Source organism: Varroa jacobsoni, unplaced genomic scaffold (genome assembly GCF_002532875.2).
Source record: "Varroa jacobsoni isolate VJ856 unplaced genomic scaffold, vjacob_1.0 contig00135, whole genome shotgun sequence".
Classification (NCBI taxonomy): domain Eukaryota; kingdom Metazoa; phylum Arthropoda; class Arachnida; order Mesostigmata; family Varroidae; genus Varroa; species Varroa jacobsoni.
In genome coordinates this window covers 72,480-99,693 of record NW_019214417.1, presented here as the reverse complement: position 1 = coordinate 99,693, position 27,214 = coordinate 72,480, and the positions used below count along the sequence as shown (strand labels likewise).

General features: G+C 40.8%; 1 protein-coding gene across 2 annotated transcripts in view; it reads right to left on the bottom strand.

Moving 5' to 3' along the window:
* Nucleotides 1-25,922, bottom strand: part of LOC111270837 (proton myo-inositol cotransporter) — a 90,656-nt gene extending 64,734 nt beyond the window's left edge. The window contains exons 1-3 of one of the 2 annotated variants that reach the window (XM_022851269.2): nucleotides 24,447-25,922; nucleotides 9,435-9,556; nucleotides 6,529-6,760 (exon numbers count right to left, since the gene is read on the bottom strand). In XM_022851269.2, the coding sequence (XP_022707004.1) occupies nucleotides 6,529-6,760; nucleotides 9,435-9,556; nucleotides 24,447-24,483 (391 nt within the window). In that variant the 5' untranslated portion in view covers nucleotides 24,484-25,922. Of the gene's footprint in view, nucleotides 1-6,528; nucleotides 6,761-9,434; nucleotides 9,557-10,136; nucleotides 10,871-24,446 lie in introns of those variants that run through there. The other variant, XM_022851270.2, reaches the window with a different exon arrangement.
* Between the last annotated feature and the right edge of the window lie 1,292 nt (nucleotides 25,923-27,214).

The window sequence follows — 27,214 nt, the reverse complement described above, 5'->3', positions numbered from 1 at the left end:
GTAAAGACGGCTACAGAACTAGAGCCGCACGCCAACAAACGTTGAATGCAGTCTCTGAATAGATGGCAAAAGCAGAGATAGTTCGCTTTGAATAGATAGAGTTCGCTTGGATAAAAATAAAGGGTGCTTACGAAAAATAAACAGATGAGACAAATTACCCAATTAGTGAGTAGACAGATCAGGCTAATAAAAGACAGCAAAGTATTAACAAGTCTATTTGGATGAAGCTCTCTGGGGAATACTCCACATTAAAACGGCAGTATTGGAAGCGAGTAAAGTGGCGGGCTCTAGGTAAGCTGGCAAGCGCAGGCTGCTGACGTCTGTCGTGCAGAGTTAGCTTTTATCGGGTTCATCGTATGGAGGAGGAGCCTCGCGGGCTCCAAAGCCGGTAAAGACCTTTCCATAAGACTCAGAGAACGGCGGCGCTACACATCTATAGAACGGTAAGCACGCCGGCGGCCTTGGACGCTCTTATGGGATCTAGAAGAGGCGGAAAGAAGACATCAATGGAAAAATGGTTCATATGTCTCTAACGAGATCAAACGAAAATCAATATTAGACGCCTGGCAGGCGGAGTGTATAACTAACGGCTGGCCGACCATCTTTAGTACCGTACACAGAAAAACGACTGGATCAATCGGTTAATTATAACCTGAAACGAATAATAACGTATGGAGTTTTAAATCTACTTATATGGGCTCGGAAAAGCTCCCTCCGACACCATGATTTAGGAACTGCCTATATGCTACTGATATACTCTGCGCTAAAAGATGTTGAGGGTAAAGCACGACAGATAGTTGTGGGCAGAAGAAACAGAAACGTTATACACCGGGCTAGATCCCTTTTAACTTTCAAAATTTGTTAAGCTAATTAGTACCTCTACCGGAAGATGAAAGTTGAGTGGCCACAGCAAAAAAAAGTTCTGAAAGGCTACCTACGCGCGAAACAGAGGTTGCGGTAAGGCTTCCGGGTTCATAGACTAAGGGACTTCGCACACCTGGTGTGGTGGGGAACCCAAAAATGACCTCGGCCAGTTGACCCGGTCAGGCTGTAGTACTATTCTATGAACAGCCCGGGCAGCAGGCTGTGAAGCTTATGGGAATGGATGCGTTGATCGGTATTAATCTGGGTGGAACCAAATTCAAGCTTCTGAGTTGAGTCTGCACTGAGGATCCCTACCGTGTGCGTCAATGCATTAAATACGCTTTCTAGAAAAAATTACCCAGAAGTAGCTGACGTGTGAGAAAGAGTCAGGCTTGACCAAACGACGTAGTATGAGGAATTAATCTGAGACGCTTTTGAAGAGGTTAAGAAGCGGATTCCATTTATCTCTTCAAATCCCATTGTATTTGAATTGAAAAGCGATCCAATATGGAAGAAGCTGTGGTCACGATTCTAGCCACTTTACCATAGGCCATTAGCTCCTACCGCTAATAGCTAATATTGTTGAGCCTGTCTTACCCACACGCACGTAAGCCACACATTCTAAGCTATCTATTTGTCTACTACAGAGAACAATACATAGTTTTGTTATGAGCTTCTGAGAGACTGATTATGTCGTAGACATAGAAAACCATACATTATTACTAAGACAATACATTATTGCTCGTAATGATTTGTGCCTATATACCAAAAAGCTGTCTTCGTTATTTATTGTGTTCGCAGTAGAGTTCGAAATGCAAATTCCCACTTGAATGTTATTCTCAGTTGAGTGTTTAATAAAGATTTACTACACTAGAGGATTTGTTTTTTTTCAATATTTTGTTACAGGTTGACCACGTTTTGTATTATTTTCGTATTGCTTATCCTTGATGGCCCTTGTAACATTTTGGCAAAATCATTAACGTGAAACAAGATAAATGAATATCACTAGCCGAATTTGTGTACAATAAAAGGTCACCTTCGTATCATCCTTTGCTAACGGAAAAAAAAACATCACTTGTCTCATCCTTCGGCACAGAATATAAAAAGCAGTCTATAATGAATTTTATTGGAAATCGGGGTGAGAGCTAATCATTCCCTTCATTTCCTTCTCTCGATTTCCTTGTCCACTAATTGAAAACGTCCAAGCAGCCGGTCTCGTTAGTAAAAGTAATACCATCAGAGCAGCGTGGCATCGCTAGCCATGCACTGCCTCCCGGCCCAGCGTTCCGACGCAAACACGATAAACGTGTCGAACACCGAAAAAGCCTACGACGTAGTAATGAACAATTTTCCGGCGTTCCTACACAGCGTACCGTAATTTGTCGCACAGCTCTCCTTTCGATGCCGACTCCTATTTCTTCTCTTTTTTCCCTTCGTTCTATAAACGATTGTCGAATCGGCGATGTCGGTTCGACTTCGCACCAAAGGACCCATTTAGTGCACAAAGAGCGAACCTCTACACGTATTGCGACCTGCTTCGGCCAATTCCTGACGAGTCATTCTTGTCAACATACTTTTCGCGTATAGTATGGCAGCGCCTTTCAATAAGACACTGCTTTCAAGCCGCTGTGGGCTAGGTATCGGGTCCGCTAGAACTGTCATCGTATCCGAGGGGAATCAATAGAACAGAACGAACTTGATTCGATGTAATGACAGTAGAATTGATGAACAATGTGTCTATCGGCACGTAATCTACCAAATAAAAAAAATGTATAGATATAAATATTAGACAGAGGGTGTCGACCAAGATCTCCAGGACACTGCGTATTGATTGAACGATAATGACAACTTCGCGACATTACAGCCGCCGCCGGCGGCGGCGGCGCTACTACTACTACTACTACTACTACTAGAAACACCGTGAGCCGTTAATCGAACAAATTCTATAAGGGAAATTGCGATCTCAAAGCCTCGAAGACTCTCCGCGAACTAAATAGCGAAGGGTTGAGAAGTGCAATGGAAACTGACCGATCTCAAAAGCAACCAGATTTGGTGTGCTTAGCTCGGTATAATAAGTAAAAAAATCTGAGTAAGTAGATCTTAAGTTAGCTGAACGAGGATCTACCTAGAGGTAGGTACGTTTGCTTTGGTTTTATTTCAACTTAGTAGTTAGTGGCCGATTTATGTACATTATGTATCGAACTATGACTCATGATGTGAATGAACGGTTACGTCAGTCAGTGGATGCAATTGAAACGGTTAATATCGTCCTAAAGCAAATGCACAATTGCGAAGTCTGCCAAGCGGCTTAATGTTGACCCTGTTTGTTACAGCTTCAATGTTTTCATTTGCTAAACATTATGCTGACTATTGGATAATATAATGAACTAACTCGGCATCATCGTCCAAGATAGGTGAACAGAAATAGGAGATGCGCAACAATGCTCGACCTCCTCACATCGTAAAAAGTTGAAAAGACAGTGAGGCAAAAGTTTTGCTAGACGGGGCAGAATTTCGAAAACTTTTTAATAGGATTTTTATGAACATTTCAGCAGGATGCCAAGAGTGGCCGTCGAAACTTGATCGATCGTCGTACTCGACAGTCGCGAAACAACTGGCAGAAATTCATGGACAACAACGCTTGCTCTCGTTCACTGCTTAATGAATAAACATCCTGAACAGCTCATTGATAGAATTCTATGATACTGTCAAAATCTTAGTCGATATGCTCGAATATCCCTTGACTGGTTGTATCGTTAGACAAGTTAACAAATCTATTTCGCTTGTATTGTCTAGATCATGTTCTTTTCATCTTCCCGTCATCCTAGGGAACAATGACAAGCCATGCAAATAATGATACCGGGCTCACAATCGTTTTCAAACGAGTCAAAAAGTGTATCAACTAAGAACGGAGAATTGAGCTTCATGGTCGTAAATGAAAATCTTTCGTAAACGAAAAAACGACGCAGTAACATTTTGTTTTATCCGGCAACATTTTCTTTTTTTTTTTTTTTTTTTTTTCATTATAATGCGTTTTGAGTGGCGGAAATTAATGTCTTAGACGTCTTTACATGACTAGTGGTAGTGCAAATAACTTTAATCACTTTATACTGAAGGAGAGCCGAACGTCGCAGAGAACTATGTATCGCCTAGTTATAATGATAGCAAGACAAAATTGTTATACTTTTTATATGATTATGCAGATGGAACGTCCTCTTTGTAGCAGAAGGTCGCTGTAAAACAAAGTGTATGCAGTATGTCACCGGCCGCGTCACGGACGTATGCACTGCACAGTACCAGAATTGGTTTTATAATAGTTCATATAAGCATAAACATATTTCGACCGACCAAAATGTTAAGATATGTTCTTTATCACAAAAATGTTCATTGATCATTTCCTCCGCTAACCAGCTTCGAGTATAGGATCTAACTAGAAATGCCCTATACCCAAAGATTCATATATTGCCTTTGATGCGTCAGTACAGACACCGCTTTATATGTGTTTTGGCTCTAGGCAAAGAAGCCAAAAAAGGCAGATACTTCAAAAGTTACCCAACTAAAAAAGACGAAGTTATAAAATAACGACGGCACTCCCTATGACTTACTACTTCCGCAAAGATTCAAATGTTCCGTGCCTGAAAACTGCTCCGCGAAGTTTCTGTCGATCTCAGCAAGCAGCACAAGCCGGTCGTTAAAACTGTGGCTTTCACTTACATAGCCGCGCGTATCCCACTTAGAGTCAAATGGGTCAAATGAGTCAAATTTAAATCCTTTCTAACATTGTTATAAGTTACGATAACTTTTAAGCTTGTTTTGTCTGGGTACGCCTCTGGGTAAAATGATGCTATCGTTTTTTACACTCTTCAGAACGATGCGATGTATCATTGCTAAGCAACGGAAACTTATCTACTATCGGATAAACGAGCGAATCACGCACAGACCCGAATGTCCCGACATAATCGTGCACCTACATGACGTGACAATGTGCCCAAGGGTCATTCTCTCGTAGAACATCGACTATTAAACACTGAGGTAGCGGAAACAAAGCAGTCGTTATCGAAACTCTATTTTACATCTTGAGCTTTACGTAGGAACAGAAAGATACGAAGGGGCTTCTACAAATTTCGTACGCGGAAAAATATGGGCAAAGGCTATAGTTACAGCCTCCAAGGCTATTCGAAGTACTGGCCAAAATTGTATTATCTAAAGCAACTATACTATATAGCTTACGAGTATGTAAATGCCGTACACTTTACTCCTTGGATAGAGTTAGCTAAATGAGGTCGTGAAGCTTGGTAAAAACACCGACGCTACGCAGCACCTAGAACCATATGTTACCGTACGATGCATGTATCATATGAATGTAATTTACAAACATATCAGAAAAATTAATATCAAGTGCCCATTATCTTAACATTATACAAATACGATTTTTCTTGCTGATCAGCCAAACTACCGACTGCCAGTTGAATATTTATGTTTGTTCTGTTTCTATAATATTGCCGCAAAAGTTCCAATCAGAACAAAAACCAATTCGCGCCTTCCTTGCATTCTAGAAGTTTTTCGGGAAGTAAGAACACAGAACCATCGGCCGAAATCGTTCTCCGGAAGAACTTGCTACACAAACGGTATGTGTTAGAAAATAAAGTAATGAATATTTTTTTGGAAATGGGTTGGATTGTTCAGACGAAATTAATATAGGTATTATACTAATTTAACTAAATAATCTCAAATAATCATTAAACTAATTTATTATATATTTTATATTGACGGATAAAACTTTTATGTGCACAGTTATTGGGACACCGTTAAACACAATTGGACATTTCAATCGTGCGACCACCAGGCCTCAGGGAATGTAACTTAGAGAACCTTACGTTTTCGTAAGGTACTCGTACTCGCATTAACAGAAAACACGAGACTATGGGTATGCGTAACAAATATTCATGATACTATAATACTGAAAGGCTTAACTTACAAAATTCGAAAAGTGACACTAAGAGCTGATAGATATTATAATAAGGGTCTAAGATACAGTAATTTTCTAATGCAATAAAGTTTTCCGTACTTAATAGACAGTTTCCGTTATATATGTATGTATATATATAAAGACGATAGATAGATTAATATATATAAAGTAATGCGTTTAAATTCAACGGCCTGTTGGTTGCAAACATGTAAATGGAAAAGCTTCCAAATTCGTCAGTCTAGCCTATAGCCAGTTTCCATGCCGTTCCTAAAAAATAGAGTTTAGATTTGTAGCAGAAAACCGTTTGGACATAAAAATTAGCGACCTTTATGGGGAGGAGAGTATCTGTTACCAGTTGGGTGGTCTACATAGGCTCTAATGGTCAGTTCCTGTGACGCTTTTCGCCTTTTTATGTCTTTCACTCTTTTTGGCCGTATTCGGCCCGGCCATTTTTGACACTTCTGGCCTGCTGTTTATTTCATTTCATTAGAATGAATACATAACTTATTTGAGCGACCCTGCAGCAAGCTTACATTTACCAATATCGCTTAACATACAATTACTATTAAAGAGTTGTCTGCGGAAAAGGATATTTTAAAAAGGACGTAATCAAAATCGACAGTGGCTATATCGTACAATTAGGACCATCAGAATGTTATTATATGCGTGCGTGCATGTTGATGTAGTGGACTTACCCACTCCGAAACCGACAATCAAACGACCAACGCAGAGCGTCCATTTGTCCGATGAGGCAGCCATCAGAATTGAGCCTACCGAAAACAGGCACGAGGCGATGAGAACTGTTGGCTTACGGCCTAGCCAATCATTGAGTTTACCAGCGAGGACGGCACAGATCCAGGCCCCAGCTATCGTGATCGAGACAACCACTTCTTGCCATTCTGTATTCAAGTCGAAGTATGTTCGTAACTGTTCGTAGCAACGAAACAGATAAAACTATTATTGTTAGGCAACTAGAAGGCCTCGCAAAGTATAAATGCATGTAGAATAAAAAAACATAATGTAAGGGTCCAGCACTGATAAAAGCAAACCTTTTTTTATGGCAAGCCGACGGAATGCTTTGATACACCATTAGAGACATAACAGCTACTAGTGACGACAACTGTATACGTCTGGCATTTAGAAAATGCCCTTAGAAAATACGTGTTTAGTGCAAACCTTCTCTAGTGGGCGGAGAAGGCGGCCATCTTAGGGATAATCGAATGTTTGAACACTTAACTGGTTCTATAATAAAACAGTTCGTCGTGGCATAACGTGTCCATTAAGAGCATGGTTAAGCTATTAGATATTATTAGGGTCTGATGCAAGACGTCGTATGGCCCGCATTGGGTGCTCTGAACTCGGATGACGCTGTCTGGTTACGGTAGGATGATGTCATAAGTGAGACGTGCGCTAGTAACGCCACCCTGTGCTGTAATTTCTCTGTCGATCAGGGCTCATTTCGAAAAATGGAAACTCAATTTATGGATAAAAATCCACCTGTCACAGCCATTGTAGGCAAACATTTCGAACACGTCGCGGAAAATCTTATTTTATAATAGCACCAACGTAAAATTCTAATTAATAGGAAAAATGGCCAGCTCTAATTATTTTATCATTTTATTGGGATTATGAAAAGTGCTTCTACTTTTTTTTTTTTAGAAATTTTTCTGACACTTCAACGAATCTGAATCTAACGCGTGTAATTAAATCAAGAGACAAACATATCTGTTATTAAAGATGCTAACCCAGCACATCAGATCGTTGGGCTTTTGGCGGTATTTGAACTTTTCCTCCAGCACCGTCCTGCCTATACTAAGCTAACTAACTTTTAGAACATTCTTAGATTTTGTTCCCATTCGAGTTTATATGATAGGTTGGCTATTCACTAGCGGAAAACGTCCTTCAAAGGATTAAGCTTTTGTAGGTGCTCCGTAGTGAAAGGTACTTTTCACATATCCCTGACGATTTTTCTCCTAATCTGCTGCTGAAGCCAAGGCTTTATTGCTAAGTACGTTCATTATGAAAGTGCGACAGGCGTGCACTATACGCCATCTACCCATCGGGAGCCTACTCATTTGTGTTGGCTTTGGGTTAATACCCATTGGAGGAAACCAAGGAAGCAGTAATACGTTATTTTAATCACTATGTCAGATTATCATCATATGAATACGATGATAGATTTGATTTTATTGGAAAGTTGACTAAGCTGCATGGGGAGCGTTTCGCTGCGCTGAACTCGTGAAGCTTTGCCCCGCACTGCCGTCTATTATCCATGATAGCTGTTTATTGCCTTAGTTTCATTGCACATTTGGAAAATATCTAAGGACGTGTGGGTATCTCTATAGACAAACAGCTAGATGAAGATATTTTCCATGAAAAACTAGAAATGGAATATCAAGTAAGCGGTCCAAGGGGATCTCAATAGTGCATTCGTAGTATATTGTAATCTCTGTAGGTAGATTGTAAAGCGGTAGACGGACGATTTCTAAAGACAGCTCTACAGGGCATTATGTATTTATCACTAGGCAGAATTATGTGTTTAATTCTGCACCTATTTACCGAATATGAGTATCTGTTTAACTGTTAGTAATGAATTTCTATCTTACTATCCTGGCTGAGATAAGCTTCTAGTCTGACTTTGCTCCCCTTTATCTATCTATCACTGTGTTCTCTAAAGAGATTATGCGCGTCGACTAAAATTCTGTAGTTTGCTTTGTAGATAACTGGATTCATTCGAGTCTTCAAAAGCAGGCACTGAGTGTTTTAATCACGTTTGTCTATCATACAAATAATTCATGCTATGAACATTCTGAAAGCCAGCTGACAAACATTTTTTATTCAGAAAATAAAAAAATAATTATTTAATAGCCCGAGGAAAAAACGGGAAGAACGTCTTTTTCTCTCGACGACAACAAATAATAAATGTGTAACGCCTAATCGAACCGAATGTCTTGGCTGATCACTCATATAGTGCAATAGCTTGTTCTATAATATAATTTCTATATGTTTTGAGTTTTGCACCCGGTATAGCCGTTAAGCACGCCGTGACACGGTTGGACCCCAGCACGAATCGAAGTGTGTCCCTGCTCGGATCTGAACCCATACTATAACGTATGCCTAAGATTAGCAAGCAAACATATATGTATATAAATGTATAATCGGTCTGAACCGAAACAACAAAGTATACCCGAAACGAATCCATCGTCAAAATGGTCCTATTTTCGCGTGCTTCTGTACGCCGCCAGTATTATGAAGCATCATACGAAAATTAGTTTATATGTGCTTGTATGCTGCAGATGTCTAGCAAGCTTGCTCAGTGCACGGTGGAGAATATCAGGATCGATTAAAGGAGATGAGATTAGATTAATCAGATGCCGTACTCAGATCGTATAAAAATACTTTGTGTTATTCTGTCGGCCGATGGTGTCATCATGGACAACTGTGGTGCTAAACCCATCACAGCGCGAACTAAGTAACATCGTAATGGGCAGGACAACGTATTTTCTTTAATCCGCTAGAAAAAAAACTATATTCTCTATATAAAGTATATATATATAAAGTATAACTATATAAAGTATATTCTCCTGTTTCTAGTCCTTACCTGTAAAAGCGCTCCGGATACAACCCCGGTATCATAGCCAAATAGGAATCCTCCAATAGCCGATAACAATGCGGCCATATAGAGATAAACCGTAGTTTGTGGAGTAGCTCCTTTGGTTTCACCTGAAAGCAAAGGACTCGTCTCTGAGTGTTGGCCTGTTTCAGTCATTTTCGCACGCTTCGATAGTCTTCTCAGGAAGATCACCCGTGGTATTGTGCGCCACTGACCCCCTTGTGCCGTCACTGCTTTTCAGTTACCTCACGACAATATGAATTCGCTTTACTTAGGAACACACAAGCTCGCAATGCGTTTTCTCGTGTTTAGGCCAGAATATTCATAATCGAGTTTTTTCGTGTCGCTGTACTTTTATCCAACTCCATCTGTTTTTATGTCGACCTATTGTAATGGGGATCGATCGAATCAGTGCGGCATAAAAATGAAGTATTTAATTATACGTTATCCGTCTCTGAATCACGTCCTATGAATATTGTGTTTCTGTTTAGTAAGCACTATCGATGGCTATAGACGCCGTCATCTACGAGATATGTAGAAAAACCACTGGCGGCTTGCTAGTAGTAGCAGTTATTAATTTACATCACTGTTTATTATATAAATCCGAAATTCAACCACATGCCATTTATATGATTGGCATCACGGCTGGTTTGTTTTTCTTTTCGCGCACGTCGGCGTGCCTGTACGTACGTATCTGCTGCACACGAAGGGCGATTAAGCCTATGTCACGTCGAAGGCGTGGGACAATCGGGCCAGCTTAACTAGCGTCATACAGCGGTAACTGGAATAGCTCACTCGATAAGCACGATGAGTACACACGACACTCTGACTATTGTCAGCTTGTATTCGATCAAAATAATTCGCTACTTTTACGTGTAGAGTTTAAAATCAGTTGACGCCTACGTTGCCCTTTGAATTCAGTTGTGTACACTTTGATAGAACCTATCCAATATAACAGCTGCCCGCACAAATGTCTCAAGCATTGAAACGGACTAAATCTATTCCACGAACGGCTTTATTTTTACTTGTGGGTGTAGTACAGCGAAGGAGCGGCCAACTTTGTGGGTTTCTATGCCGGACAATTGTAAGCGACAAGGGCAAGTCGCTCTCCTCCTTACACTCACATATAAGATTTATCTGGAAATGTTAGCCAAAGCACACATTTTCCATGTATATGCTCTGTGAGTATTTTGTAAATTCTCAATATTGCTATCCAGACAACCACCATAAAAGAAAAATACCACCACATAGAATAAGGCGCGCTCTCAGAGAGAAGATTTAAGAAAATATACAATACGGCTGTGGTAGTCTCTAGTGGGATACTGGTAAAAAGCACCGAACCGCTATTCGTTACATGACTGTTTCCTAAACCTTCGCATTCGTAGGATCAAGCCGACTTATTCTAGCAGTTTGGGAACCAGCGAAAGTCGAAGCGCTCGTTGGAAAAGCCCGTTGATGCTTCTTAAGTTCCAGCGTACCGTTTGCATTGTTGCCAAAAGCCGCGCTGGGGTCGTTTACTGTTTGGCACCCTGGCGCGTCGGGCAGTCGGTCCTTAGCAGTAAATTCGAGCGTTGTCTTCGATCGCTGCCAAGAGAGTCGCCTGACATATGCCAAAGGATCAAATATCCGAAAAAAACTAGGACAGAAAGAAGTCGTCGAGATGAGAAGAGCATCGTAAAATCGAATAGATGTCTATTGGCGACAAAAGAGTTTGCGGCGACAACGGCATCAGCGTCACCAGCCATAGACGCAGCAGCAGCAGTAGTAGCAAGGAGGTTCTGCCTAACAAGCGTACCGTGGAAGTGTATGATGACTGTTCTGTATCAACTGCAGCTAGAACTAGGAAGAATCCATTGAAAAAACGTTGTTACCCTAACCAGAGGGATCAATCTCTATCAAAATCTGGATCTTGACCCTTGCGAGACAACCGCCGCGTCTCACTTATAAAATATAATAACATATCATTTGAAATAAGCCTGCAAGTGATAAAGCAGCATAAGGAAATTAAATCTCGTAGTAAAAATGGCAGCGTTACCCTCTCTCTCTGGCTGATGATAAGCTTTGTCAGAAATGATATTGCACTGATAATTATATTCGTCTATATTTACGTAGTATCCGCTATAACAGTCAAAACTATATCTTTTGCTTAGAACATAAGTGATATAGTAAAATGCATGATTTTTACAGAAAAAAAAAAAAAAAATGTTTGGATAACACGAAGGTTCAACTAAAAATGCCATATTGAAACATAGATTTATGAGCATATAACTATTGCATTAGGTGTGCAAGCTTATATCTACCGTTGTCCGTCTAGCTCGTCAACTAGTGTCGATACCTATAGAAAGCTGTAATCCTCTGGACAAACCCTCAGTTTTAAAAAATGATGAAAACTCTTGGTGCTAACCCAATAACTTTGGAGTAACGATTTATCATGATCTTCGTTACTTGAAAATATTGTTACTACAGTATATGTTAAATATGCTAGAGCCTCAAAGCTTCCTTCAAACGATTAATCGATTACGTACAAGATGTAACGTAAATATAAAACGTTTCGTTAATTGACAACAACTTACATGCCGCCTAACGCACAAACCGTTATCAATGAATCATCCTTTCGCTAAAATCAAAACAATTTTGTGTTCAAGTGACTTGTACATATGAGCTGATTAGCGGGAATACGGCGCTGGCCGATAATAGGGTAAGCCTCTTCTAGGGAAGAAACCTCCTTTAACTGGCAGAGCAGTCTCTCCTGATATCTACAGAAAGAGAGCAAAGTACACGAAGTATCGGAAATCGTCATTACGGCTCGACTTGATCGGAAAGTAATCTTGCTAACTCCATTCAGCTAATATGAATATCAGGATCGAGCAGCTGACGCCATTTTATCAGTTTGATAACATCTCGTTTGTAGGAAATCTCAGCGAAACACAGACTGGCTCAAAGCGCTTGAATATGTTTTTCTCGTATATGGTCCACACCATATACATATGCATACTTGACGTTGGTTTTCATCATATTGTAACTTTTTTAACCTAGTCCAAGGCTAGTTCAGGCCTGAACTGCTCGCCTTGGACGTAGCAGCGTTTTTCTATCGACCTGCTGTCCGGTTTGCGCTGCATCGGCTGCCTGTAGAAGCTTTCGTGCTTGTCCTATTACAGTTTTTCCGTTGTGCTAAGTTTACGTTGTTCAGCGGGTACGATGTTTTACGAATTAGCCTGTTTTAGCGACGTTATATTTTACCGTATTCCAAGCACCGTGTGGTTCTTACAGCATTTGCCAATTGATATAATATTAGTATTACGTAGAAATTATCCAGCCTATGACAACTGTTGCGTGACTCAATTGATACCGTTAACCCGTTGCTTTTTTTTGGCTATACTGCTATATTAAGGTGAAACTAGTTTTGACCTTAAAATTTCCTACAATTGACAAGAAGAAACGTTTGTTTTCTACAATTATTGAACTCTGAAATTTCATGTCTGCATATCAGAAAGTATGACGAAGTATTCAAATGTAACGTTTAGGTGTTTCTGTTCTAGACATCTCCCATTTAATATTCCACTATCCGAATTGAGAATATCTGAATTTATTATTTTTCCTTTACGTCGTTGGCTTATTGCCAAAAAGTTCTTTAACTTAGCTTATTTCATTTAATATATTGCACGAATTTAACTTTATTCACTCGTTTAAGTTGGCACATTGACATTGCTTTATTTAACTAACAATAGGAAACAAACACATCCTTTTTTAGTTGGAACTTGGCCATAATTTGTCTTCACATTTTAATCCCACATTTTTTTTGTAGTCTCGACATCAACATCGCTCTTTTTGGATTTTAAAAACCCCTACACTGGAACATCTGAACCGAAGAACTGAATCTTCCAAATTATCAGCTGAACACTACCATCCTGTAAAAATGACGGGACAAAGATGGAAGATATTCATATAGATTCTACTTTCTTACATGGAATATTCAGATAACATCTGCATTCTACTATAGGTTTTCAATAGAAACGATTAACAATACAAGGCGCAAAATTATAATTTATTTTCTGCGCGATTCAGGGATACGTTATGGTCCTTGTATCAGAGTAAATATACTACAGATTTTTTTCTAATTTTTTACGAACGTTGGCTCTAATACTATGTTTATGACAGCCCTCCCTGTCACTAACCGCGACATATATGTTTTTAAGAAGACTAAATGCAAAGTTGTTTGCTGCTTGACATGGCCTCTCTGTGTATATATGCTGTTTTTTTGTCAAACACCAACATAAACACGTCTTTAGCTTACTGTATAGTGGCTAGCAATGATCTTGAAAGTATAAGCACCTGCAAGGTCAGCTAAGCTACAGAAAATACATGAGTACACAAGTACCACTGACATAGGGAAGAGAAAAAGGGATGATACGTTGTGGCATGTTTGTAAAGTTGATTCGATTAGTGCCCAAAAATAACAAGTTCTTTATGCCGATTCTTTCGCACAGTCCTATCTAACAATTGTAAACATTTACACTCGCTCGAAACCTTTTTCCACCAGCTTCTTGCCAATGCAAGGTATGGAGTTTTGGGCCTTGGCCAATGCCTGCCTTGAGTACCGTACAGCTTCCGCCTTTGAAGTGTCTTAAGCGCTATTACGAAAGCCATAAAATGCAGGCTCGACTTTATAGCCACGCACCGTCGATGTATGCCCCATTCATTGTTGACTTATGTTAACATTGCAGACTACAGCTTGCATGAGTAACGCTTGCATACGCTGTTATGTCTAAAAGCTTTACCTTTGAAATCAGTCAAAGCGGGCAAGCGTAAAAACGAGATGTTGAACTAAAGGTATTAGGTGATCGGACGAGTGTTGCTTGCGGTACTTGTGGAAGACCGTTAGGCAGAAACAGTGTTTTTTAGGCAGGATGATATTACGGATTGGGTGCAGGCATCATCGGAACTCTGTTCGCTGAATATTACTCTACTATACTTAGTCAGCGAAATTAAAACGCTCCGAATCAGTCACGCCGGAAAGCGGCTTCAAGGGCATTATAATCCTATTGTAACTTCGTGCTGTTATGCCCCAGGATATATTACGCGACAAGAGGGTTAATTCATATGGTTAATGTACGGCGAGTATAAAACCCCGGAAAAATTACGAACAACTGTTATTCTATAACCCTATAATCATAATTTCTTGCCACGGCGCTTGACATTAGGCAGCTACATGTGTAACAGTTTCATTTTCTGTCTGCCGGGCCTGTCTACGTAAGCTCATCGAAGCTTTTACTGGACAACAGTAAATCGTATGCCGGAACGGCGACGGCGGTCAGACAGTAGCTCATAACGCATTCTACGTGCTATTGCTTTCTACCTAATTTAGGTTTTTCTACCTTCCTCCTCACTGCTCTGCTTTAATCGGCCAACCTATAACGATAGTGATGGAAAGAGTTAAAGGGACTGTTTTAAGGCTCTCATAAAAGCTGTCGAGATCCTTCCCGCAAAGAATTCTCGAACCGCTTAAATGCTATAGCCGTTCCGATTACGCCCGGTAACTGGCACATGATAATTACTGTGGCTAGGCTATTGTCTCACACCTCAGCAATAGGCTATGATCATATATATATATACATTCATCGTCCAATAACTACTTCGTTTACAGTCACCCTCGAATGCTATCGCTGTTTGCGATATGACATTTTCACGCCGTCGAATGTTCTTCCGTCTGTACGTTACGTTTATTATCACGCGCAAAAAGGAACACACGGCCAATTGCGGTCACGGTGATGTCACGCAAAGTTTTCTCGTTGTTGTCTAGTTGCATGAGATACGTGGTACTGCCTCTAACTTATTACCGCACGTGTGACCTGACCTAAACAGACAAATTGCCATCACAGTTCACGTGAAACACATTGTAGCCACTGGCAGACGTGAAATGAAGGTCTTCTATATTCGTTTGGTCATTTTTGCTTTGCAAGGTACCGATGGAAAAGAGGAATGGAAAAAGACAACATTCCGCTATTAAGTAGCGGATGGTCTTAGAACGGCCGAAGAAGTTAAGTACGCCGAAATGCTTTAACAGTTCACTTGGAAAGCAATTCTTAAAGCCCAGCTTCTTGTCGTTCATAATGTGCAATGTTTCTGGGTACCGGCGGGTGCCGGAATAGCGCTGCCCATAAATTCGTACAAATCGAACACGAGCAGAGGAATCTCCAGCTTCTAGTGCTCGGCCTGAAAGAGTAGTGGCCCAGAATGTCCCAATGGGACAGTCCTTGCGTTTTAAAATCAAATTTTATTTAGATCAGTTGAAGGTAACGTTATTGCGTGCTTCACGCTTTTGCATCGTGGCAGCTCATGTCTGCCTTTCCGAGTCGGAGTCGACATACGTGTCGATAGAGAAGCTCAGTAACTTTCGTTCGTTGTTCTTTTTAAACAAAGTTGACTCAAACTAGCACCTGGATGCGGAGAATCTCCAGCAGCAAGCACACGAAGTCATGCTTATACCTCATACCATCAATACAGGAAGCTACGCACAACACCTCGTTGGAATTATTCAGTCATTTTTTCGACCCACCGCCCCCACCGATCTTCGTCGCCATGACTGAAGTGTCCAGAACACTTTTAGGCTGCTAGAAAAGGTGGGACTCGCAGTTTACCTTCTGGCCTCGGCGCTTAAGACAGTTTGCCGTAACACAACGTAAGAGGATAACAAACGGCAGAAGCAAAACGGCAACTATACAAACTGCTAACACGCGCCGGCTTGACCTTACGTTTGGTAGGCATCACTGCACTGAATAATCACTACGTTAGCCACCGTTGCCGACATGTGACACGATCTCGCGTGCTATGCCATTGATTCCTGTTATCGGTGACCAGGTATTAACGACAGAGCATAGCTTCCTCGACGTAATGGGCCCACATGGGGTCCGGAAAAACACCTCAAAAGTGTTCTCGTTTTGGACCTTTGCTGGGTTGAATAGGCGTCTACGAGCCGGCATTCTGCTGGCTTAATAGAGAGATGCCTCGCTACTGTTGATTCCCAAAGGGGAATGTGAACTAGGGCTGCTATAGTCGTGGCGTGGAATCGCTAAGCAGAGTGTGTGCTACAAGCTGTATGCCGGTCTGCTGACCAAAAGACTTTTCGCCATTTTAGAAAATAGGAAAGCTCTGCCGAGAAAATAACATGGATTTCGAAGAAAGCACTCAGTGGAGACAGCATGCAGTGTCCCAGTGGCCGAAATTAGAGAGGCGTTCAACAACCCAACGGGTCCCTTGCGCACGGTGTTTGGTGATTTTAAAAACCGCACATGACTCTACACCCAGAAATCTGATTTGGATTTTTCGGGGTACAAGGGTGTATCATGAAATATGGCCGTGCTGCTGGTTGCGATCCCACAGGAAAGCAAAACAAGTATCGATAATAGAACGATGGAACTAGCCGCTTCTTTGAAATAACTAGCTTAGCCCAATGTAATATTGTGAGTTCCCTTTTGTCCTCAGGGTAAGGGGACAAAAAGACCTGGCCTACCTGGATAATACGAAAGCCATGAAATTCAGGGCGGAACTATGATAAATACCGTGCGGTCAGTTGTCCCGTAGTGCTCTCACTTAAAAGCCTGCCAAACTGATCCTATCGCAGGCTGAGCACCGTAAACTTTTCACTCGTTGAACCTTTTTAGCAATGTAGGGCAACTTAGGGCTAATACGAATGAATGACAATGAAATATATATATTTGTGTATTTTTATATAAACGAATACGTACAAGCAAAGATATACAAACATTGTTACACCTGTATAATGCACAATGTAAAACGTCCAAATGTCTGCACATAATCCACATCTTGTAAAAGATACACATATTTATTGACTATTTCGAGACATTGCTATTGGTAATAAGCAATAAAGTTAGAACCTTACTGACACATACCGGTTTAGGCGAATGTTCCGATTGGATTGTGGATCGTAATGAAAGTTGAGATTTACGTTCACGTATATTCAAATGCTAACTTCGTATGAAAATAAACCTAATTTATGAATGAGAGGAGGTATCTGAAAGTGTTCTGTCTACTTCTGTAAGAAAATAACTGCTATATAATAGCTCAAGCTGTGGGATGCTGCGCTCACCCCAGCTGAAGTAGCCTTTCCACTCCACTATGCTTCAACGTAATTTCACTGTTGTGTCGCTAGAACCTAGATGGAACTTCGGACGTGAGCGCGCTAAAGTTCCGAGCCTATTATTCACGAATCAAAAGAAATCGGACACTGCGCAAACGCAAGTTTTTTTTTGTTAGCAGTATAGCAAAATGTTGGAAGTTTTTTTACATGTGTAGTATATACAGAATGACCAAAATTCGTTTCAACAAGTGCTTTTTGAAGTATTTTCAACCCGCAAAGTTATGCTGCGTTGAGTGGCTGCAATATATCAAATATGTATTTGAGATGAGCAGAAAGCTAAAACGAAGTTTTCTCGTCTATCCAAATTTAAGTTTACCGTTCTAAATTTCTATCGTTCTATCTACACCCCGTTCGAGTGTAGAAATAGTAAACTAGTTTAAACACGTCGCGCTGGCAGTGTCCCACCGCAACAATAAACAATTTCAATCGTTTTCAAATTTTTAATTAATGTAGTATTAACAAAAAAACCACATGACTCGAATATGTATGCATATAAATATAAATGTACACGGGGCACACGTGTTTACATCCCACAATCTCTATGGGCATCAGAACACAGAATGATGTCCATGAGACATAAGTCGATACCAATCCGCATGTTTGCAGGTGACTACGAGTAAAAGAGATGGGCAGCTTGGCTTGAATAAGGACATTTTACATGCAGGCACGCTCACCTATGGAATATCAGCCCGCACGCCGGGATGCTCCTATTGATCCGATAAAAAGCATTCTAGGCTTAGCAACAGTAGTAAACAAGTCTCCTACTCGAACATCTGGACGTGGTGTTGTTAAATTGAACCTACAATAGAGTAGAGTGTAGTAGAATGGAAATCTACGGAATCAGTCATTATAACCATAAACACCCATAAGCGTATAGAAATCATCAGCTCGCACGCAATAACGACGTAGACAAACAATGAAAAAAATTGCAAACGGTTTTCGTCAATATATGAAGGACACATTGCAAATGATTCTGCCGATGGCAACCCACGAAGTTAGCCACATCCAGGTTACCGACGGCTAAGAAATTCACACTATGTGTAGCAGGTATTCGGAGAAGTTCCACTACCCCGTCTGGACTTTCATTGGGCCTGTAGGACAAAATCTAAATGTTCTGTTTAACGTCCGGTACCATTAATAATCGTTCCATCAGACAGCTGGCTCCCAATATGAAACGAAGTGTACCCCACTCGGACTCAGACCCAGACCATCACGCATGAAAGCTATGACGTATGGAGATACCTCTAAAGGCAAATGCCTGCCTAGTCACTTAAGCATGTATACTACCATGTGGGTCCGATGTATATCTGATGCATATCTGATGTATATGATGAATATTTGTAGAGCACGGGAAGTTTCAGACAGCCATAATGTTTGAAGTAAGTTTAGATGGCACATCCTAATTGTTTCGTGTGGTATCTAGACACGTGACGACTGTTTTTCTATGCGTTTCAAAGGCTGCATGGCTTGCACACATGGCGCGTTGATTGTACTCGTAATTTACTTTGATTTCAAACCTATCTTTACTGTATTAGATATTCCGCCGGATGCCGAGCCTTGTCACCAATCATATGTAACCCCATTATTTGTTTTCCACATGAACAGAACCTTTTATATGAACCGAAGGGTATGATGCGTTTGACTTTTTCCTGGGGTTTGACCCTTTACTTGAACTTGATATCCGTGAGGCGCGCCATCCGAATCAACGAGCCGATTAACTCTGCCGACAGACATATACATCTGACATCCCTCAGTGGATGGCGTCGCGATAAAACCTTAGTAAAAGTGGTCCCGATCTTTTCTGATGTCAACGTGTACAGTTCAACATGTTGACAACGTTGTTAAGAATTTCACTGTGGAAGTTCCTCCTGGCGACGTTCTCTGTCTATTTAGTGAATGATGCTATGTGCACAAAGAGGTAGAAAATAACGTGAAGGTTTCGGTCCGTTGGATTTTCGATTTACAGAATCCGATCCTGCGGACCGAAACTGTTGCAGACTTTAAGATAAGTGTCCTTGTTTCAGGCTCGCGCGCAACATCGCCTTAAGACTCACGCTAACTTATGAAAAATTCACAACTGTAATACGTCATGTCATAGCGATGCAGGTGGCACGGCGTTGAAACCGTTACCGCCATAATTCGAACTTCTTACTTGCTCCGAATTTTGGTTTTATATTAAAAATGCATAGCAGATAAAAACAAAGCATACTTTGCAGGACTGCATCCGCCCAGGTCAGCGCTATTAGGGCATGGAAGCGCTGCGCGCATTGTGCTGCCGGATGATATGTCGTCAAAGGGGGAGCCAGATTAAAATGTCACCATATGTGTTCATATGGTGACGCAAAAATGCGTCCCATACAGAACAGGTCAAACGTTTCGTGTCACTATTTCACTTTGGCAGACCCTTTCGTTGGTACTGCTGAGTTTTGTCGAGTAACTAGCTAATCGGCGACCTATGCAGGGGAAAAACCTAGAGGAATATTCGAGATGGAACTAAGTATCGTTCACCCCCAATAAAGCACTATGCGTAGGGATTACTCGGCACGTTTATCCAACTGAATCCTATAAACGTACTAGAACGTAACCCTTTTTAGTTGTTGCCACTATACGTAAATAATTGTCACGATCAAAACAACTAAGGTGAGTGTTTCTTAAAAAATCACCGTGCAAAATCTAATAAGAAGCATATTAATTATATTTAAATCTAAATAAAATAATTATTTTTACGTATACTAAACATGGCGTATTATGTTTATCACTATTTCAGATTGCTTCATCTCGACAAAAAAAGATACTTTCATTACGTTCCGTTATTCCTAACCGAACCATCATATTCAGGCCAGGAACGGTTTCCATTTTTCTTTCTAGCGAAACCAGACGTCACACGGGCGCGTCAACGTTGCCCTCCCGAGAGGATCAGCTAGTTTTAATGCAAATGCCTATGGTGCGTATTATTTGAAAATTATTACGATGAATACTATTGAATGCCAGCAACAGATTCGTATGCGACAAAGGTTGGTAATGACATCTGCTCTTTCTTTCTTTCTGGCACTCGATTAAAATGTTCTATGGTTTTTTTTTTAAGTATTTGAGATCTGTTTTCCATTTATCAAAGCAAATCAGCTGTCCTTGGAGGAAATATGGGCAAGACGTATGGGTATGCACCACATCTATTACATTGGAGTTTTTCAGTTAGCTGTAATTTTAGGACCAGGCCCTAAATCCTGGCCCTATTCATCGAAATTGATACAGTGAACTTCCGTAAATTAAGCCAGTAAGCTACAGCCATATCCGGCGACGAGTTCATTATATATAACGAGGGTACCAATCGATTGTTGAGTATCGAAACTTCGTTGACTATGCATCTTTTCCGTTGTACTTTTGTTGCCTATTATGGTTTGAATTTTACAGTAATAACAACAATGATCAACAACAACCGTTATTATCGTTGTAAGTTATTATGTCGTACATGTTTCATATCGTGTAACTGGATGAGTTGACAAGGTTGATAGTAGTTATCGATATTTTAAACTTGGATTAACGGCCTGTAAGATTCTAGGGTACAGCATTAGATTCTCTAACACGATGGACGGAAGGACGGAATGTCTACTGGACATAAAACTCAAAAAACAGGGGTTCTATAACGTATACGTTAGAAGGGTGCTGAGCGTGCTAATCTGAGCGTGTAGTAGCCTATTAAAAATTACCTAATGATTCTGCAGGAAGTTCTTTACTTTTTTAATTTAATGCTATATTAGCTAGACTTGTACCAGGTGTCAGCACCAGCATGCCTGTCAACGAAGCTTCTATAACATTGTGTGTCCTGTATTTGAAAAACAGACGTTGAAGAATTGCTTGGATTGACCACGCAGGCCGCATTGGACAAGGCAAGCAGTCGACGGCCAAGGGCACTGGTAACAATTCAGCACGGTAGTTGGTTCGAACGACAATCCAGGCCATAGGACAGATATCGGTCTAGAAAAGTACGCCCAAGATAGCTATTACCCAAAATGAAAACAAACTAATCTCGTCAGTTATTTTCATAAGCCTAAACCAATCGATATAGGTTATGGACACGGTACAAAGTGACATAGATATTTTATGAAGTATTTTTACTAATTTGCATGATACATTAGATAATAGTTCTTTACTAGGTATGCCCTTCACTACCTATAATAAATAATTAAGGCATCGTTCATGCCGCACTCAATTTTTTTGCAAACAATCAACAAACGTACGCGCGAACCTTAGCGTCTCACAGTTCCGCGCTAATGAAAACAAATGTTGAAATCTAAATCATAGTTATCACTATAAAACGTCATACTCTCTCTATATGTTCAGCAGCCGCTATTCTAGTTATACTGTGTTGGCCGGAACGTACAGGCTCTCGAGCTGTCCAACTTGTGCTAAATGTAGTACCTTCAATAATGTCTCCCACTCTAACAAACCATACTCTCTCAATGGGGTGACTGTCGCCAGTTTTTAGCTGCCCATTACATACAAGGTGCTTCTTCGATACGGCATGAAAACGTGGGTGCAACATGTCCGTGAAGAAGACTCGAAATGCTAACTTCTATTTGAAACTATGTGAAAGTCGTCGCTTAAATAACAAAATGGTAAAATCAATAGCACTTTTCCTCTAAAGCACCCGAAAACCCTACACTATATGATGTATAAGATACAAGAGAGGAAAGAAGCGCGCACAATTCAGTCCAACACCTTTTTATAGCAGCGTGGGGTCGTAGATTTGAATTAAGAAATATTAATTTTAAAAAAAAAAACTTCCAGTACAATATAAAGAATGTATCATTGATATCTTTCTTATTTTATCTTATCAACTAACTAAACAACGAGTTTAAAGTGAAAAGTCACCTTATCTTTGCAGCGAGCCGTACACTCTGGATGATTCGAAAACATAAAGCCTTTTAACCTTTTCGGTCTGAGTACGAGTTGTTTATGACGCAGGAAGGTCAGCAGTTGCCGCCTGGTACAATTGTTCTTATTAGAAACAGAAGTTCATTAATGATTCAAGTTGAATTATAGTTTGGCTTGTTCTAAGCTTAGCCATGCACCGGTTAAAACTGGACAACATTTGCATCGAAGGAAGGAGTGCCCAGCAAGCTAGCGAAGCACAAATTTTAATAAGAGTGCTTTTTTATAAAATGTTACGTATGAATAAAAATGTTCTCGGGGAAAGTTGGATTTTCTCTTCACTCATCCTGTGATCAGACCGTTAGAGTAAACAATTCTACACAATTTCCACCGCAGAGTGCAAATGTGTCCAGTTGTCGAAATTTCTGTGAAGGGTAAACGATCAGTATCGATGAGGAACAAGCGAATATGGGTTCGATCCGAACGAACGTCACGTTACGCATCAGTATCAGACGTTCCATTTCGATTTTTAATCAATTTAACTTTCACAAAGCCATAATAAACAAAGTGTTTTTTTTTTTCGCCAATGACCATAGCTGGCTGCTCTTGGTATCTGAAATCAAATTAGATTGGTGGCCCGATTATCAATAAAGATCAAGGCACATTTATTTGGCCGGATCGATAGTTTTCCAATCAAAATCTAAAAACCTTGCCATATCTTACGAACACAGGGTAGTATTAGAACTGGTTAGGGTAGCTTGTTTGTGCGGTTTCGTCAAAAGGAAGTACATCGAGCAGTTTTTTTTTGCGTTCGTATACGTGGAAAAGATAACTCGCACAAGTTGCTTGTGTAGATGAACCCTATCGCGTTAACACTTTTCATTAGGGAACGGGGGAACAACTGCCATATCGTTACTCTTTCACCGTTTTTTGCGTGTCCCGGTCAATAGAACGCATTATTTAGGAGCGTCCTAAACTATATATGGACATAAGTAATTTACTGTGTTCTACGAGTTTCTAGATTTTAAACTCGTAGAGTATAGTAATTGATTTAGGTTTTGTTTTCCTTCTAGATTTTAAAGTTAATGCTAAGGCGCACTAAAGGTAAAGTGAAATTAGTATTTGCCATGCTTGTTCTGACTCATTTAATTAGTTTGGTGCGTACGATTCTCCCTGAAAGGTCCGCTCACGCATACGTCAAGATTAGGGTAGACGTAAAGCATGGTCCGTTGAAGTCATAAACGGTCACGCTACGACTGGGGCATCTTCGAAAGTGTTCATGTTTATCTGTATTGAAAATGCAGATGCGATTAAAACTTAAATGCGATCGTGCTAAATTCGAGAGTAGGCGCTCCTCTACTCTGAGTTATAATGGTCAACAAATAATCACAGGCAACAAGTTCTTCACGGAGGCATTAGCAGAGCGAAGATTCGAATGTACACCGTAGATAGGCAATTGTGGTTCGGATAGAGATGTGCACTCGCTGTAAATTGAAATAGGTCAAGGGTCCAGGCGTCGTGGTACGAGGTGTTTTGAAAAACAATGATATCAACAAGGAACTAACCCGTTGAATATAACGAAAATTAAAAAGAAAATATCCTCGAGTCGCAAGCGTAGGCTATAAAATTAGTTTTGTAGAACTTCAATTGAACAACTAGAGCGAGGAAAGAGACACGGTGAAGACATGAAGCGTATTAGATAAAGGCTAAACATTTTTTCGGCCTCAGCTATGGTATGCTTTCGTGCACCTGTGAAGTACATCACGTTAATGTTTACTGTTATATATATCTATATGGCAATTGTACTTGTGGATAAGTCCACAGAGCACCCATTTTCACTCCTGAACATCAACAGCCACTGCATTTTAAAAATACGTGCTTCATGTAATAGGTCATGTTTGAGAAGGTACCAAGTAAAGGTTATGATAAAGAGAAATTGTTGAAAATTCTATAGCAGAGTCGAAGCTCACCAGCGATGTGCTGAGTTGTCGATACAGGTCCGTGCATTTTGTATGCCAATCTATCTGCTTTGCTGGAAGAACGGGCAATCAATCCTTTTATTGATACCGGATCGAATGACCTTTTCTGCTATTCCAGTCACCGTTAACACTGTCTTCTATTTTCTTCACAAATCTCTTCTATTATTGTCTATTGTAAGTACTCTTCATTGAGTAGGTTCATATTATTATATGCCAAGTTGATCTACATCATAAAATGGTCCAAACCGTTAGTGCACAGTATCACCTAGACTATTATCTGTATCTAAGTACTTAGCAAGAGAAAGCTTCACTGCACCTATCTCAAGAGAAGATCACTAGCGTTCGTTTGCTTGCCGCTCGATCGTTGAGTCGTTAAGTACAGAAGAAGGTTACTCCTTTTCTACTTATGCGTATAAGCCTCAACACTTCTGCAAGCCTCTCTCATTTCGGCAGCGTTTCCCGGTTACTCTTCCAGCTTCTGCTATTCTATAGGGCTACGCGAATGATCTCGCGCTTCCTTACGGCAACACGATGTCTTTAATTGCGCTGGCGGGTGCGCAATTTTCTAACGAGCATCTGATAGAGAATTGGCGAAGTCGATCGGTCACTCACTGTGCTTTTCAATCAGTCAAGTGTGTCTGCTGATTTGTATTTTTTTGCTGTTTCTGTTTCTGTCTATTTTGTTAGCTCCCACTCAAAAAACAGAACGAATTAAAAATTATAGAAATTGTGTCATTTCCAGCAGTAGCAGCCGGCCGATCTGAGGAAACGACATGTGAAATTCAGATGAATTCCTGGTACATTTGGAAATAGTTGTATCTATCGACGGTAGCAGTAGGAACAGATGCGATTGCGTCGCAACGGTATGGGGCAATCACAGATGACGATCGAACTGGCGCTTCGTGTCATCAGTTCACAGACGCACTTACACATATAGATGCATACCCGCAGTCGGATATTTCTACACACATGGAAGGAAACAGACGAAAAGATCATGTATGAAAATCGGATCCTTATGTCGAGTGGACTACACTGCTACAAACTGTGGGGCGTCTGATATTAGTGACGAAGAATGACCCCGAACCGCATCTCTGGGTCGAGAGTCTGGGCGAAAATAAACACGATAATTGCACTAGCTAATCAGGCTGCAAGGTCGTGGACTTTGCTGTATCTCCCGGTGTAAGACGAATATTCTTAGTCAACCGAATGGTAATTCGTGGATCCAGTATCAATGCACGTAACAGCAATCTCTTAAATAGACACTTCACGCCCTACGACTATCGTATCGTCCGGAATACTTCAAGAGTTCAATAGCTTTCTCACGAACGTTGGCGATCCATTTAAGCTACTAGCAGGTACCATCTCTTGACGAAGCTTATCTGCCAAACCCGTGTACTTACATAATATACACGATATGTAGACGATCGTCGCACCCGGAAATTCCGAAATGCGAAACTTTCTTGTCCAGTTATATATATATATCCACATATATATCCTCATAGGAGAACAGCCTATGGCAGACTACTGCGTGATAGAATCTTTTTACTTCCCTCTCTCGATGCGATTTACAGCCTACGCGGTACTTTAGGAAAATACTAGTGGCAAGTGCAGCCCGTACGAGCTATCACATTGAAGTGGTGTTCCAATACAAGCCACTTAACGACAGTCGCTTAGGCGCACTCGTTCAATTACTCATAAGAATGATTATAAGGAGAGCGTCCAACTGATTCAAATTTGCTCCTCTCGGTCTGAACTTAGGACGGGGCTACAGAGGGCACTATCGCGAGACTTATGTAAGAGATATGATCGAGTCAGGTAGGGGGCAACCTGAACAGTCGAGGCAGCAAAAGCAATAAAAGCACTTGCCCGTACGCAAGCTAATGCAAACATTAGTAGTGGTCAGGAGAGTTGCCACTACACCCCACAAGACAATGTTGCGATATCGGCGACATACCTATTGACGCACTCTCAACGTCAACCTAGGCAAGCAGAAACGGTAAATAGCCCTGGCAGAAAACAATTTGTTTATCCGCCATCTTTAGCGGTATCGTGTGTGCATACGTAGCCAATTTTAATGTTTTCCGTTGACTGATGGCGGAAACACTCGTATTACAATATAAACTGCTATATGATATATTCTTTGTGAATACTGATCAGAAGGGATCGAAGAGAGACAAAATAGAGGGGGCGGCAAGGGGATATTAGAGAGATAGACCTTTCTGTCTTACTCCAGAGGAGGCCGTACTGAACTTATACTGGGCTTCTTCGACAAACCGATGAAGGGCTAAACAGATCATCAACTTCTGTTGATCTTAACCTTTTGACTTTACTTCGTAAAGCGAAAGACCTTCTTATAATCACCTGTCAGAACTACGATTCGAACCTGCCGCGTCCAGCGTTCTTATTTCTCATAGTTCTGGTGGCCCCATAGGCAGAAATACATATTAGCCCATTAGACCACGCTGTCCCTAGTGTCCCTGGAGGTCTTAACCACACGCTTGCTTTCTCCAATTAACTACGTTATGTCAGTAGCAGACCAACGATGTCTATGCAGTAATCGCTAGCTATAGACACTGCGTTCAAGTAGTTTCTGCCTAGGGCTTCCATTAATAATGGCAAGCCCTCGACGAAACTTGGACGACCATAGGTAAACAAATTGTTCAGAAGCGTGTCTTCACCTGTGGTAATGTGTGTGGTCGCCAAATAGTGCGACGCTCGTCGTTGTGGACGTTGACGACATATGAACGCAAGGATAATAC